We start from the raw sequence: 15,895 nt of genomic DNA on the forward strand, positions 1-15,895 counted from the left end.
GCTTGGTTGCCTCGCTGACTCGCTGCTGCTGCCTTTTGCCATTGCCGGAGCATACTTAAAACTTGAAATTAAATAATTAGTCGCTGGCTAAGTTGCTCAGCTTGTTCCATCGCTTCGCTTCGCTATGCTGTGCTGAGCTGTGCTGGCTTTGCTTGACTGTAGTGTAATGACCTTTTAAGTACTTTTAAGATACTAATCGCCCGGTTCTCCAGCTAATGGCTTGTTGTGGCTTGCTTTTTTTTCTCTCCTCGTTGTTGTTGTGTTTTTTTGGGGCTTTGTACATTGTGTAGTAAAACGAGTGCAACAAAGTCGCCACTTTGGATGGCACTAATTAACGTCACAACGTTGCTTTAGGGCCGCGGAGCGTTAGAAACCATTTTCGTAAAGTTTCTCTGATGCGTATTAATTAAAATTTTGATAAGCGAGCTCTAGCCTCCCGCTCAAGCATCTTCTTCTCCATCTACTTTTAATAAAACTTGAAAATAAATTACACGAATTTGTTTTTTATTATGTTTTATGTTCGTGTGCCTTTAGCTCGCAGCTTTAGCTCCTCTTCTGGGTGTGGCGCTATTGTCGGCATCGCTGCTTATCGCAAAGTATCTACAAATAATGGCCGACTAATAGGCAACAAGCCCGCTACCCTTTGCCCCCTGCCTTCTGTCCCAGCCCACGCCGCATGTTTTGTAAGCTCTACATCGACTATTATGTCAGCTTTTGAAAACTGGCGCTTGGCGGCCATTTAGCAGCTGCTTGTTTTAAGCTCTGTGGGTGAAAGTGTCGTCTCTGGAATGTACAGAACGGTTAGGCTTTTGAAATATTGAATTACACACATAAAGAGTGTCAACTCTGCTTAAAACAAAAAAACACAGCTGTGTGAAATAGTAGAGAAACTCGTGGGAAATTTCAATGATAATCAACTTCAAAAGTCAACTGGCATTTGGATTATGAACTGATAACACCACAATCTTGCGTTGCCACAACAAACTTGAGCAATTTAGTAGCACACTTCAATTCAGTTAATAAAATACTTATATTCGATAGCTGATGTGTGCTACAAGTTGAGTTGCATTACCAAATATTTAAACAATGTCATAATAAGCAAATATGAATAAGTATGATGCACATGAAATGCCAGCAAATGTGCTCAATTCCTAATTCCCACACATTGTTTAATGCCTCAATGTGAACTATGTCAATGTGGTACTTTATGCAACTCTTTTAATACCCGATATCCATAGAGTAAAAGAGTATACAAGAAATAATGTAATATTGTATAAACAGGCTTTACCCTCTATAGTATATTTTCAATATAGTAGTATATTATTATTGGAATATTTTAACAATAATACCGCTTTTGCACTGTTCTGGAATTATTAAAAATATATAGCGGGTATCTCATAGTCGAGTGTGCTTTCTTGCTTTATTCTTTTAGGCGACCCACTTCCGCAGTCTATGTAACATTTGCCCTTGGGCTGACACTTGCAGTGAGCATGTTATATTTAGAACTGACAGCGCGACTCTTGGCCATGGCTCTTTAAGCCAATTGAACAATTACACAAAGAATTCCCTTCGTTTTTGTGTGGTTTACTTGTGCATGCAAATGTAAATGAAAATATTAGACAATGCCAAAAATGATAATTGCTTTCGTGTCTATCTCTTTTACTCACTGTTTACTGTTGCTATCTCGCTCTGCTTATCGATATTTCAATTGCCAAGCCCAAAAATTAGCCAATTAACGCGAGAAACTTTTGTCTGTGTTGTGCAATAAATATTGAATATTGATTCTATAATTCAACAATTGCATGCAATTATCCATTGTTTATTAAATAATTGTGTGTTTTCTATCGCAAACGCATACGCACACGCACACTCACTCACGCACAAAGATAAAGCGACATCAAGTGTCTGTGTGTTGCCTGAGGGCAGGAATAACAATTGATATGGCTTTGATTTTCGGAGGGCCTTTTACTTACACTTCAGCACTTAATTATTATATTAATACGAATATCTATTTCAGCTCTAATTAACCTTTGACACGTTGTGTGGCCATGGAGCGTAGTATTTTGACAAATCAACAACCTCAACACACACACACAGATACAGAAACTCAAAGGTGATAGTTGAATAGGGGCAGGCAGGTAACTCTATATGCCAAATGTGGGGGAGTGGAACAAAACAGTTTGTCCAAAAAGACTGTCAGACAGTCACGACTCGTTATGCGGATTGTATGTGTGACTGTGTGTGTGTGTACAATTTGAAGCGACTCGCAATTACCAACGACACGTCAAGATGTGAAATTAACACCGTCACACAAAGCACAGAGACTGACTGGCAGACAGACGGACAGAAAGTCAGGTTGAGTGGGCGCGTGGAGGGCACAGACAGACATATTAATGTATCTGGTATTTAACATTCAACAACAATATAACGTTGTGTGAGTGTAGTTGATGTCGTACGCCTCGAAAATCATTAAATCACACATATAAAAAAAATACGAAGGGAAAATAAAAGCAATGCGCCTGGCCCAAGTTTCAGTTTATGTCAGCGACACAATTGGCCGCCCACCCGCCGGTTGCCACCCACGTTGGGCGCCACACGCATATCCTGCCACACACTCTCGCACACAAAGAAACAGATGGAAAGCAGAAGAGCTACGCAACCACAACACGCAATACTCGCATTTCATTAGACACTTTGCAGTGACGACTCCTATTACTCTTGCAGAGCAGCCCCCCAGGAAGGAGGAGCTGGGAGCACAAGCAAATGCCAAATGACGTCGTTGTTATACTCGTCGCTGAAGGCGTTTCTCCCCATCCGAAAAACGGTAGAACAGAAAAAAATGTGAATGGATGAACTTAAGACCAGCGCTTACGACAATAGTCCATAGAGCGACAGCAGAGCCTATTTCAAAAAATGGGACAGCAGCATTGTCAGGGACGGATTAGAACTGAAAAAGGCGCCCAAGGTGAGGCGAGAGAGCTAAAGAAATTCCAAGTCTACAATTGAAAAGTGTGCAGTAGGACGACTGTATTAAATTTGATTTTGACAAAAGCAAAGCATACTTGACGTATACTTGATCAAATAGTGATTCAGCTTTTATTACACGTTTCGTATCTCTGTCTCTCTTTCGTCTTCTCTGTCTACTTTGGGCTTTGTGACAGGAAGCGATGCGCCGTGAACACACGAAACAAGGATTAGCTTGAACTTCTAATTAACAGTCTTTATTCTCACGAGCTAATTAAATGTTTCGGAAACTACAAACAATCGCAACTGAGAACCAAGAACTGCCAACTGAAAGCTGAGCTATTTGCCAGTTAGTTTACTTTGCACTTTAGCTGTCAGTTATTGAGTTTTGTTACACACAAAGTTCCTCAAAGGCTGGAGCAGTAGCAAATAAATGATTAGTTACGATACTTTACGCTGCTCAACTTGCCGTATTGGAATTTTCTCTTTTCGAAAAAAAAGAATCTTTGCCCTGTGTACGAATATGTATTTCGTTTTCTGCTTGGTTTGACTTGCTTTGGGTTCACCTAACATAGTTCAGAGTATTTCTCTTCCTTTTGCTAAATTGCCATAATCCTTACTGTTCGCAAGCAAAGGAAAGGAAAACGCGAGCACATTCAAATAAAAACCCGTCAAGTCCTTACAAATGAGCCTGTCATTATTCATATGCCGTGCCGACGACGAAGACTCTAAGGATACCAAAAGCAGCTAAGACTATGCACATATTTTGTGCGCCTTTTTACAGCGGAACTTGTTTCACTTCCTGCTGCTGCCTTTGCCTTCGTTTTTCATTTTTTTTTTTCGTTTTTTGTGTATGTTGTGGAGTTGTTGCCGCCCACAACAAATTAATTACTAACCAAGTTGAGTGGTAAAATGTTTTTCTTGTTTTGCTAACAATTTTTTTTTGAGCTTCAGCTTCTGCTGTGTTTTTTTTTAATATTATTTATCAAAATGTTTGCAAAATAAATTGCATGATATTAGGGCGACAACTTTTCATTTAGTTGGCTGCCTTAATTTCCGGCCCGCACGCATTGGAAAATGAAAATGTAACCCGACAAAATGAAAAATGGTCAACGAGTTTTACCCCGAGTATTACGATTTTTTTTTTGTTTTTGTTATATGCTTTGCTGCTTCTTTATCTTATTTATCACTCACCTGAAAATACGTTTGACCCTTGTCCACCCAACCGATGGCCATATCCGCGCCGGCAAGATTACCGTCGGGTGAGAATCCGAAGCCGACATAACCTAATGTACGTGCTTGTATTTCAAATGTTATATCCTGATTAATGATTTGCCATAGTATGCGAAAATCCTCATTCAAATCGATGGCATGATCCCAAACGGGCGTCGCTTGTTGTGCTGCTGCCGCCGCTGCTGCTGCTGATGTGTTGTTGCTGCGAGTGGCCTGCTTGCTGGCTGCTGCTGCTGGCGTTGTGGCAACGAGCACAAGCGCGAGCAGCAACAACAATGTGGAGCTAAACGTGTGGCAGGATATAAAACATGTGATTAACGATGACCGCCTTGAACTTGAATGCGTGCCGCCAACTCGTGTTGCTCTTCTGCAGCTCTGTGTTGCTCTCGTGTGTGTTGCTGTCGCTGCTGATGTGGCTGTTGTTGCCTTTAGTGTGGTTGCTGCCACTGTTGTTGTCTGCCTCATTTTGTGCGCCATTTTGTGCGGAGTTTTGTTGGCTGCTTGGCTTTAGCAAATAGTTGTTGTTGTTGTTGTCGTTGCCGGCAATTGCGCGTACGACATTTATTAGTTTGAAAATCACTGAAACGTAATTACGCACGGCAGCAACTTGAACGTGTATCTATATCTGTAGCTGTAGCTGCGGGTAAATGTATCTGATATATGTATCGTGAGTATTTTCAACTTTGCGCTGCTTTGCTTTTCTTTTTCTTTCTTTGGTGCTATCACAGTTACGATTATTTAGTAATGATAATAATGGCCACGCAGTTTTACTTTCGTTCGTCGTCGTTGCTGTTGCTGCTGTTGCTGCTGCTTCCTGTTTCCGATTTGTTGCTGCTTGCTGGCTGCTGTTGTAGCTGCGTTGTGCTCATTAGTTGCGCTTGTCACACACACAGCGATGGAAGCAAACAGCTGCTGCTGCTGCTGTTGCTGTTGCTGCTGGAATCTGTCGGATGCGGACGACCCTCTGTAAATAGACGACAAGTGAAGGAAAGAAAAATTATATAATTGCTATAATTTGATGTCGAGCTATATAATGGTACAAAGAAAGAGAGAGACGCAGCTCACAGTTACTCGTCGCTCATAGCTTTCGTGCTGCAATGTTTAAATGCATATAATTACATAAATTAAGAACCGGTATCTTTAAGATACTCCTCACACATACTACATACTACATAGTTGCACTCGAAGTTGACGTCTCAAGTTCCTCTCTACTTAAAGTTCAATTTTCGAAGCAAGCGCAGTTCGTCAACATTTCTGCTTTAAGCTTTAATTAGCCTGGTCACGCAGTTTCCCAAGAACTGACGCTGCAACGACCGACTCCACTGCACTTTGAGTGACAGCCAAAGAGCGGGGTGGAAACTAATGGCTATAAACCAGACGAAGGAAATTGAAATACGTACGAGCGCGGAAACGCCCAAAGAATGTGGCTACAAAAAGATTTGTACAAAAAATATGCTGCAACACATTCATTCATTATTGTCAAAAATATGTTATCTGGAATCATTTCCGAGTTGAATTTCAGTGAAATGCAAAATCTATCTTGTAATTTATTAGCCGAGGCATTAACCAGTTCAGTACGCAGCTGGGAAGATCTTCCGTTGTGCAATCCATTGTCATTACTCATAAAGTCTCTGACGTTCCCACTTTGAGTCACACAAAGTCGTATGACTAACTCGGTCATAGACATAACTCAGTCACATCTTTTTTTCACCAGCAACTGACTAATTTCGATAAAAACCAGTTCTTTGGTTACACTTGAGCGACACTTGACGTACACGTCAATTATGTATGTATGTGCCTAGTTCTCCTCCCTCTTTTCCCTCCCTCTGTCCCTGTCTCGAGTATCATTCCCTTGTCTCACACGCAATTAGTGCGTTGGTCAAAGCAAATCGAAGATAATTACAGCTTGTCATAATTTTAATGAAGAAGGTCGCGCAAACTGAACTCGAGTCAGGCCACTCACAAGAAGGTTACCAAACAGCTCCTCCTTCCTCCCTCTTTCCTTCCTCTCTCTATAGCTTGACTCTGCTCCTTTGTCGTCTGATGGCAGTGCGATTTATTGTATTAAATGGCCGTGGCTAAGCCGCCGACCACAAAGTCTGTCTGCGCTCGAATTTCCCGGTCTCGGCAAAGTCCGAGTTTGAGTTTGAGTTGAAGTCCGGGGCGCATATTTGGTATGCGGTTACATTTGATTACATGCCAAAAGTACGCGGTGACCTGGTAACGCCTCCGGTTTCAACATCTATCCCTACTCCTCCTCCTTCTATTCCTCATTTAAATCTTTAATGTGAAGCCATCGCCGTAGTCGACGTCGACGCTTCGTTCGGTTAAATGTCAAACAGGCGGCAATTTGTTATAAATAGCGCACTTCCGGCGCTAGATACATACAACTACGACAGCTCTGAATCACAGAGTGTGAAGTACTTGTGTGACTCTACTTTGTATTTGCACCAATTTTAAGCGCTTAGTCGCGTGTTGAAGTTGACAAAGGTCAACAAATCGTAAGACACCGACAGCAGGCAGCAAAGTAAAACGAAAAGCTAATCTACAGACAAGTCGAAAATTTGATGCCCTCAAGGGAATTAGCAGACAACTGCGGAGCGATCCCTAAAATAATTTGGTATCTCTAACAAAATGTATAAAGTAAATACTGACTTCCTTCGACTTACACACAAAACGTAGGTGCGGCCACAAAGTATCTTTCACATGGCTTTTTATTGAGATACATAATTTGATTAGTGGCTCATTTAATTGACAGTTGATTTCAACACGAAATTGAATTGACTTCAGGGAGAAATAAATGCGAACTAAATAGATATTAACACAAGGTAGAAATTAGTTTAATCACTTTGAAATAAATTAGTATCTTAAAGTAAATATCAAAAGTCATAGATATATCATTCAGATACTTCTTTACAAACACCTCAAATAAATTGAATAGAAATTTAGAAAGCTTGTTTATAAATTTGTCTCAGTTGCGGTCAAGACATCTTTGAGATTCTATCTAAGAATATATAAAAGGAACTACAAAAACAGGAAATAATATTCGTCGTATCTTTAGGTTATGCTATTAATAAAAACTTGTGTTGATGTGTATTCAAACTATTTTTCTTAAAGCCGAGAGAAAAGAGAGATATTGAGAGATCCCACATTGAATTTGGGGCAAAATAAGTCATCATATTATAGCAGAGAAAGAAGGCACTTTCTGTGTGCTGTTGCTGAACATTATTTCTGTTAATGCATTCCTAACCTAACGACAAAGTTATTATGCTCTCTGTTATCAAAAATGTATCCAAAAGATACACAACAATAAGCTTGATGGGGCACTCAGTGCTTACAACTTGTTGTTGTTGTTGCCGTTGCTGTTGCGGCTGTTGTAAATGTTGTAGATGGCGCTGAGTGACGGCCGGCAACGTTAAATGACGTTGATTATAATTATGCGGACTTGTACTTTGTACTACGAAGCTGTCTGATGGGCCACAGGGCTGCTGCCTGCAGCCTGCCCCATTGTTGTTGCTGCTGCTGCTGTTGTTGTTTGTTATTATTATTGCTGTCGTCATTATCATCATCATCGTCATTCGTATCCCATCCACAACATCGTCATCGCCAGGCGTCTGTCGTCATTGGCATTGTGCAGCCGGCGTTGCTGTGGCTGGTCGCTGTTGCTGGTTGCTGCTGTTGATGGGCGGGCAGATGAATGATGTCGCTTAAATACAGACCGAGGCCGAGGCGAGGCCAATCGTCGATTGTTGTTCTTATGTTGCTGCTGCTGACAATATAACAACAGCAACAACAACAACAACAAGAAAGACAGGCAACAGCAGCCGTAAAATTCAAGCCAATTTAGCTGGAGGCGCTGGTCCGGCAGGTTCTTCTGGCCATGGTAGGGACTTCGACTCTGTCTCCGACTCAGACATCGACTTGGACATCCAATGGCAAGTAGAAGTGCACAGCATGTTGCTCAGACGACATTCATAAGTACGAGTATAATATTATTACTTGGCGAATTAACTACACTTTTTTTTTATATTTATTTTTTGCCTTCATGCTGAAGACAGGCAACTTTTTTCGTTTTTTTTTTGCGAATGAAATGAAACTGGTTGCCTGACTGACTTCGACTTCTGGACTGACTCACAGCTAAAAGGCACGAAATGGCTTCCGTAGACACACATTAGTCGCTTTTACACAAAACGCCAATGTCCGTCCTCTCTCAGTATCTTCGTTCGTTCCCCTTTCTCCTCTCGCAGCTGTCATCCAAAGACAGACCAGCGAGGCGAACGAACAATGTTGGGGAGAGCGAGGAAGCAAGATGCACTGAATGGGCATAAAAGCGTTCCAAGCGCCAAGCGGCGGCACATACAACAACAGAGATGAGATGAGAAAAAAAATAATGTGGAGAAAAAAAGCAGCAGCAGAAAAAAAAGAAGAACAGAACAGCACAGAAGCTGTGGCGCAAGTAATAACAAAAACTGAATACAAGTCAAAGACTTTGTCCATGGCTTTCATCATTGCACGATTTGTAGAAAGAGGCTGAGGCTGAAGCTGAAACTGAAGCGCGGCAACTGAAACTGAAGCTGAAGCTGCCGGTGCAACATTTGGCTGGACAAGTGGACAAACTCGACAAATGGACAAATGTTTCTGGCTTCGACTTGGTTACTTTGTTCCCGTGGCTCTCTGTTTCTGTTTCTGTTGCTGACTCTCGACTCTCTGACTGCGGGCTACGACAATGACAGCGACATTGATGAGGATGTTTTGCTGCCGCACAGTGGGCTAAGAATGTATTCGAAATATGCTCAAACAGCATGCTAATTAAAGAGAAAGGATCATTAGTTGCCGCTGTTCTTTGCAAGCTCATGCAACTAATTACAATTCTTTAGTGAACCATTAATAAACAGTTTTTTGCGTTTGCATTTGCCATATTCCCATAATCCACGCTTTGCCTTTCACATTTCCATAGGCCAAACTCTTAACCTCGTACGCTTAATATTTGTCTATGCCAATCCCAGCTGGTAATTAGACGTTCCCATTGCTATAATGAACTTTCATTTTACTATTTTTACATATTTTTTTTCACTTCTTTCTTTTCCCACTGTGCGTTTGGCAAAATTTCTTGTGCTTGCGTTTAGCTTGGAGCTCTGTGTGCTGTGTGTGTGTATCTATGTGTATGTGTGTGCAATCTGTGACCGCAATGTATGTTTTCATTTAGCAACTACAAGCTGCAATCGACCGACTGACTGTGCACACGCTACCGGGCAGACAGACGGACAGAGATCGAGGCATCATCATTGCTTTGGCTTTGCCCACTTCAAGATGCTTCATCATGCAGCATGTAATGCGTATTTGCGATGAGTTTTGCATTGAGGTGAAGCAACAACAACAGCAACTGGAGCTGGAGCTGGTGGTCGGTCTTTGCGCTGCTTGATTATAAATGTACGTGTATGACATGTAAGTTTGTGGAACTTCAATATACACACACTCAAACACAAGTTACCCAGTTGGAAAAAAGCGAGCGATTAATAAATACATTGCCTTGGTCCCACTGGGGTCGCCGCTGCTGTTGCTGCTGTTGTAGCTGCTGCAATTTTGTCTGCAAGGTTGTCACTGCACCTGTCATCCTGTGGCATTGCCAACGAACGAAAGAAAAAAAACAGAAGAAAAATTGCCAGCAAGAAAATTATTATTTATCTGCGTTGGACGTTGCAGTTCGGCCTCGCCTGAATATAAAAATATGTATTCGTATATTCCATAGCTATGTGTGTGTGTGTGTGTGTGTGCATGGGGGGTAACACTAATTACTGCACATCATTTGCTTACTCAAGTGCCTGCAACTGAAGCTGAAGCTGAAGCCGAAGCCGCTGCTGCTGCTGCTGCAGATTTAATTGGGTATAAAAAAAGAGGAGAAAAATTGACTAATTAGAGTGAGTCCAAGGCACTTGCCCGCAAGCCAAAAGAGCCAAAGAGTTGCAGCTCTACTATACATACATATATAAAAGACTAAGAAAAAATAAAACAAGTCTGTCCCGGCCTGGGCACAACCTGTGCTCATTTATTAAGGCCTGGTCAAGAGCGCTTTGAATCAAAACGACGCTGCTGCCGTTGAAGCTGCAGCAGCTCGTGTGTCGTCTTCATCTTTAATGATCATTAAACAAGCTGCCAGCCAATTGCACTAAAAGCTGCAGGCAACAACAACCAGTTGAGGAGAGCGGATGAGCGGGGCAGCAGTATTACGAACGCCTCTCAGCCTGATGAAAACTATTAGAGATGACTACGCTACGCTATCTTCGCCAAGTGCTCCAAGAGCTATAAAGTGCCTGCTGCTCCCCGCTCCTCCTGTGTTGGCTTTTGTAAATTGCACCGACATTCCAGCAAACCGAAGCAAACAGCATTTTCAGCTTTTATTTTTTTTTTGTGCCACAGGCCGCCTTCTGGTTTGGCTACTGGCGCGTAATTTAAATAATCATAAAAAATAATAATTTGTTCTAACAGAGGAGAGCGCAGGAGGCGAAGAAGGGGCGCACTCAAGTGCTCAATGCTCACTCTACCTGTTCCTTTTGATTATTACACTCCGGTTCTGGTTAGACCAGGACGAGTAGGAGAACGAGTATGAGTTTGAGTATGGTAATATCTTTTGCTCGTTAGCAATTTTCGTTTGAAATAAATAGTAATTAGTGTGCCAAAGAGTGTGCCCATCTTTGTTAAAGTGCCTCGACTTGTGCGCTGCGCTTTGTTTGCAGTTTTTATTGGCATGCTGCTGCTGCTACGGCTACTGCATCCTCTGCATCATGCATCCTGCCTCACTCACCTGTGCTCAAGGACTGGCGGAGTCCTCTCCGCTTAAAAACTATCGCACAAAGCTTTTGCAATTTGTTTCTCCGTTTCTGTTTTGGGCACTTTTATTTGACATTTTTCATTAAACACGAAATGAAAATGCCTTCTCTTCAGCTTCAGCTTTTTTGCCACTCGTCCTCGTCGTCCTCAACGTCGTTGACATCACATTTTTTTTTTTTTGATTTTTTCTGGTATATAGAAGCAGAGTCAAAAGACTTTTTGGCTGCAGAAGTTTGGGGCATAAAAGTTTGAAGGCATCTGGGGAAATATGTCAGCGTTGTTTAAGTTTTTAACATTTTCAGCCCCAAAAGCATGGGAACGAGTACTAGAGCGAGACAGCAACAGACAGACAGAGAGAGATGGAGTCAGATTGTTATTTACTTTAGCATAATTGGCTTTGGACTGGCACTACTACTCAAAAACTACTCATAGTTACGGCAATTTGTGCACTCTGCAATTGAATTAAATGAATAGATACTCTGGATTCAAATTAATGTATTCAACAAAACCGAATACCGAATAAAAATCTAAAAAAAATTGCGATAGGATTTGCTTTGTTATACCTGCTTAAACTGAAGCTTTTTTTTTGACTCAAATTGGATTACATGTTTTTATACCCGCTACCCATAGGGTAGAAGGGTATTATAATTTTGTGCCTCGAAGAAATGTATGTAATAGGGAGAAGGTTCTCATTATCTTAACTTAATTAATTGAATGTGAAAAAACGCCTCTTTACTACGAGTCTTAGTTACTTTGCTTGACAATCTAGTATATTTTTAATGTATTACTATATAAACATACCAAAGATAGCATTAGGAATTTATTGCGGTATACTAATTTGGAATATTTTAAAATTAATACCGCTCAGTTTTGCTTCTATTCACAATGGGTAGCGGGTATCGCACAGCAAAGCACACTCAACATTTGCCTTCTTACTTGTTCGTATTTATTTTCCTTTTTTCTTGCGTTTCGCACAGCCATATAATTCATTATCGGAAGTAAAGGAAGCATCACATATGCGACTAAGTTTTTTGCCCTTGTCTCGTAACTTTTGCCATTTGCAGTTGTTCTCATTTTTCCCCATTTTCCCTTTTTTTGTAGTAATTTGTAGCCCATCAAGTGAGCGAATGATTGATTGGCAACATTAAGTCGGATAGATCTTTGGGTCATGGCTTTAATTTCACCCTTTTTCTCTTTTGCTACTTGTTGTTGATGATGTTTGAACGGGTTCAATGCGAAGGGGTTTAACATCAGCTCGCACTACATAATTAATATGTGATTATCGGTTAATGCTTATGTTTGCTAATATGTACTTGACCATAATTATGTTTTTCACATGCAAATTGCGTACTTCTCAATTGTTTTTCCTCTGCAACTTTCACAGATTTTTCTTTTGGCTTTCAAGTGGTTTGCACTCGGAATGTTTTCTTCATCTTTCACATTTACGATAGTTGCCATTATCTCTGGCATTCTCATTGCAGCGTTCTGCATCATCCGCCATCTGATAACCTCAATTTGAAATTTACATAGCCAGGTTTACCTGCCACACACAAACTCACACAGATTCAGCCTACTTGCAACTGGTTTTCACAGTCGTTAGTTGGCAATTGAGCTGGGGGAAGTTGAAGTGGCTTCTTCTTTTTTCATTCTGCAGTTGCAGTTGCACTTGTAGTTGCGGCTGTGTGTCATCTTTTTGGCTTATCAGTTGTGCATCATTAACTGTTTTTTTTGTTGTGTTATTCGTAGCTTCTTCTCTTGCTCATCTTTCGCTTGTTGGCTCCTTTCTCATTTTGGCATTTGTACTACATTCACTTTTTTTGTCTTTTCTGCTGGCAAACTTTCTTTTGTTTTTCTATCTGCAAAGCGAGACGAGTGAAGTCGAGTCGAGTCGAGTTCTTCTTCATTCTACCCTCAAAAAGCTTACAACCTTCCACCTTTTCCCCCATCTAACGACCTTCCAGCAACGGCGTTTTCGCACAGTTTTTGTTGTTGTTTGACTAGAGCAAGTGAATTTTCTCATTTTGCACTTGATATTGTTGCCTTCTCCAACTGCCTTACCAAAAACTTGTTGTTAGTGTTGTTTCATCAACTTGTTGTTGTTGCTATTGTACTTGTTGCTGTTTTCCTTCTTTTTTTGTGTTCGTATTTTGCCAAGCAAACTTTTCGACAGTCAGTCTCACTGTCTTTCGCAGTGGGTTTGCATTTCGTAGGTAGGTTGGAAATTTAATCTCAAAGTCGTCATCGTCAGCGCTTGGGCTCTCGCTTTCGCTCTGACTCTGACTCGGGCGTCACAAAAATATTTAATTAATTTTTCGAATTTTAATTAAAAAGTTTCCGTTACATCGTCATCATTTTCTAGGCTATACACACGCCTTGTTTTTTTTTCTGTTGGCTGAGCCTACGCCTCCTACTACTATATGGACTATGACTACTTTGTTACTTGGCACTTTTATTACTTAAAGTAGCCCTCGAAAATGTTGATGGCCAGGTGTTGGTGGGCTACCAGTTGAGCTGGTAATTCAAGACTTTATTCTCCAACGAAAGAAACTTGTCGCTCTCCATCTCTCTCTCTCTCTTTATAGATTCAGGGTGTCTGTCATCAATCAATTTGTTAAGAGAGAAGAACGCGCAACGCACAACACTGAACGCTGAACGCACAACGTGCGTTGCTGCGGCAAATCCATTCCAATAAACATAAAGCAAACACTTAATTGTCTGTCAGCGTTAACAAACCGAGCAACCCGACAACACACAAATATCATATGACCAAAGCCAAAGGAGGAGGCGTTAGTTGTTGTTTGCTGGTTGTTGGTTGCTGGTTGTTTCCATAAGCAGACAACACATATATCACCTGCTGCGCACAAAATGTTTTCCACAAACTTGTAAGAGATGCCAGGGCTCAGATAGAAGCCCAAAAGAACTCCTCATCGTTGCCTCTCTCTTCACGTTCTTCTCTCTCTCTCTCTATCTCTTCTGTGTGCGTATAAAAATGCATGCATTTGTTATCTGTGACAAAGATCTCTTGGCCATTAAATTAACACTTAATGACTTGTGTGTTTGTCTATGTGCGTGTGTGTGCGTGCGTGTGTGTATCTGTGTGTAGGTGCCAGCAACATTTGTGGTTGGGGGCGCTCGCGTCCCATGCGACGACAATGATTCTCTATGGGATGTCCAAAAAAAATCTTTTGCAGCAGCAGCAACACATCATTAAGAGACAGCAGGAAAGAAAGAACAAGCCATGACTAGCAAAGAGATTGCTGTGAGCTTTTGTTAAACTACCAGACATACAAACTATTATACACTATACTAAAAGATAAATATGATGACTCTTGTAATGAAAGCAAATGAAAATCACTGTTTGGCATGACTTGCGAGGCAACTTGACAGCTTATAGATGAAGTCAACTGTTAGTTAGCGATTAGTTAGAATAAATAAATTAATATATTTTTGCATGGTTGAATTATTATAATAAATGTACATATATGAAATATTAATTATTTCATGTGTAAACTAATTGATCTAAACCAACGATTTGCATAGAAAGAACAGTAGTTCAATATTTTTTTATATTTATATAACTTCAACAATTTATAAAGATATTTTTATCTCTCTATATTGTTATAATAAATCTTCAATATTTATAAAGTGTTTATTTTTGTGAAGACCAATTACATAAAAGATCTGCATACAAAAATCACTGCAAGAATTTATATAGATATTTTTATATCTGTAAATTATTATAATTAATCTACATTGCTGCTTTCTCTTCATATAAATTTAAGCATGTCAAAAGAATTTATTTCAACTATAAACTCAAATTCTAGAACACAGTTCTTCACCCAAATTCAACTACAGAGCATTGGATCTTCGTGTTACCTTTGTTGATCGCATCTCTCGTATCTTATTTGTATCTCCCCAAGCTGTGAGCTGTGTGAGCTACATGCCACAATGCCATTGCCCATCAGAGTGTCTTGTTTGCCAGCCATAAGTTGGAATTGTTTTTAGAGACTCTGACAAAATAAATGATGACAGGCGGCGTGTTGAGTTTGTTTTCTGTTATTCCCTTGTCGCTAAGTTGTTCTAATTTTTTTCATCCTCATTTTCTCTGTATCTCTCACTCCCTCTCGCTCCCCACACACTCATATCATTTAGTAGTGTGTGAGATACTTATATAGATGAACAGATACTATTTAGATATTCGTATACGTGGAAAATGCGTTCTTCTGTTGAAATTTTGTCGTGGGCTGCGCGAATGCCGCGGATACCAAACATGTTTCACTCATTATGCAGAGAGGTGAGGAGTGGAAGACGGGAGGGCAGAAAAAAGCGACAAAATTTTATGTTTCTCACTCAATTTGTTTGTGTTGAAAGAAATCAACAAATGCGTTGCAATTAAATTTGTTGTGTTGTGTTTTATGGTTTTTATGTTAATTTAAATGCGTCACGCAGTGTTTGGAATTAATAGCTGCATCTTAAAGATACATTAGCTAACAAGTGCCAAGCCACTTGGCTAATAAATATTTCATTATGCCAAGAGCAGCTCTAAGTCCCTCCTACGCATTGCAGTGCATTATTGAGATGTGTAATTTGAAACGGGCAAATGCAAATAGAGCGTGCCAAAATCAAAAGAGACATTTTTGGAAGACACACACAGAGAGAGAAAGATACACATATGTATATGTATGTGTATAGAGATTGAGGAAGGGAAAACCACAAGGAGTTGAAAGCGCAGTGCATTCATCTGTGGATTGCGTTGCATTGGAATCAGTGATAAATTTATTGCATAATTGAACAGGACAAAATCCTGTCGAGCCTTTAAAATGCAGCCATGTAAATACAAACTATTTACATATAGATTGGCCTGGGCCAC

General features: G+C 40.5%; 2 protein-coding genes and 1 long non-coding RNA gene across 4 annotated transcripts in view; 1 reads left to right on the top strand and 2 right to left on the bottom strand.

The window, feature by feature from the left end:
* Nucleotides 1-15,895, bottom strand: part of LOC133846153 (MOXD1 homolog 2) — a 148,013-nt gene that overhangs the window by 77,853 nt on the left and 54,265 nt on the right. For both annotated transcript variants that reach the window (XM_062280933.1, XM_062280936.1), the window contains exon 2: nt 4,159-5,161. In XM_062280933.1, coding sequence (XP_062136917.1) covers nt 4,159-4,674 — 516 coding nt within the window. In that variant the 5' untranslated portion in view covers nt 4,675-5,161. The remainder of the gene's footprint in view (nt 1-4,158; nt 5,162-15,895) is intronic.
* LOC133843740 (uncharacterized) lies at nt 11,857-14,397 on the bottom strand. The gene is made up of 2 exons (XR_009894539.1): nt 12,585-14,397; nt 11,857-12,534 (listed from the first exon to the last, which is right to left on the bottom strand). It is a non-coding gene; the product is annotated as an uncharacterized LOC133843740 (long non-coding RNA).
* The window catches only part of LOC133846155 (dnaJ protein homolog 1-like), a 140,085-nt gene continuing 139,612 nt past the window's right edge, over nt 15,423-15,895 (top strand). The window contains exon 1 of the mRNA XM_062280941.1: nt 15,423-15,428. The gene's annotated coding sequence lies outside the window, so the exon portion shown is untranslated. The remainder of the gene's footprint in view (nt 15,429-15,895) is intronic.

Source organism: Drosophila sulfurigaster, chromosome 3 (assembly GCF_023558435.1).
Source record: "Drosophila sulfurigaster albostrigata strain 15112-1811.04 chromosome 3, ASM2355843v2, whole genome shotgun sequence".
Lineage (NCBI taxonomy): Eukaryota > Metazoa > Arthropoda > Insecta > Diptera > Drosophilidae > Drosophila > Drosophila sulfurigaster.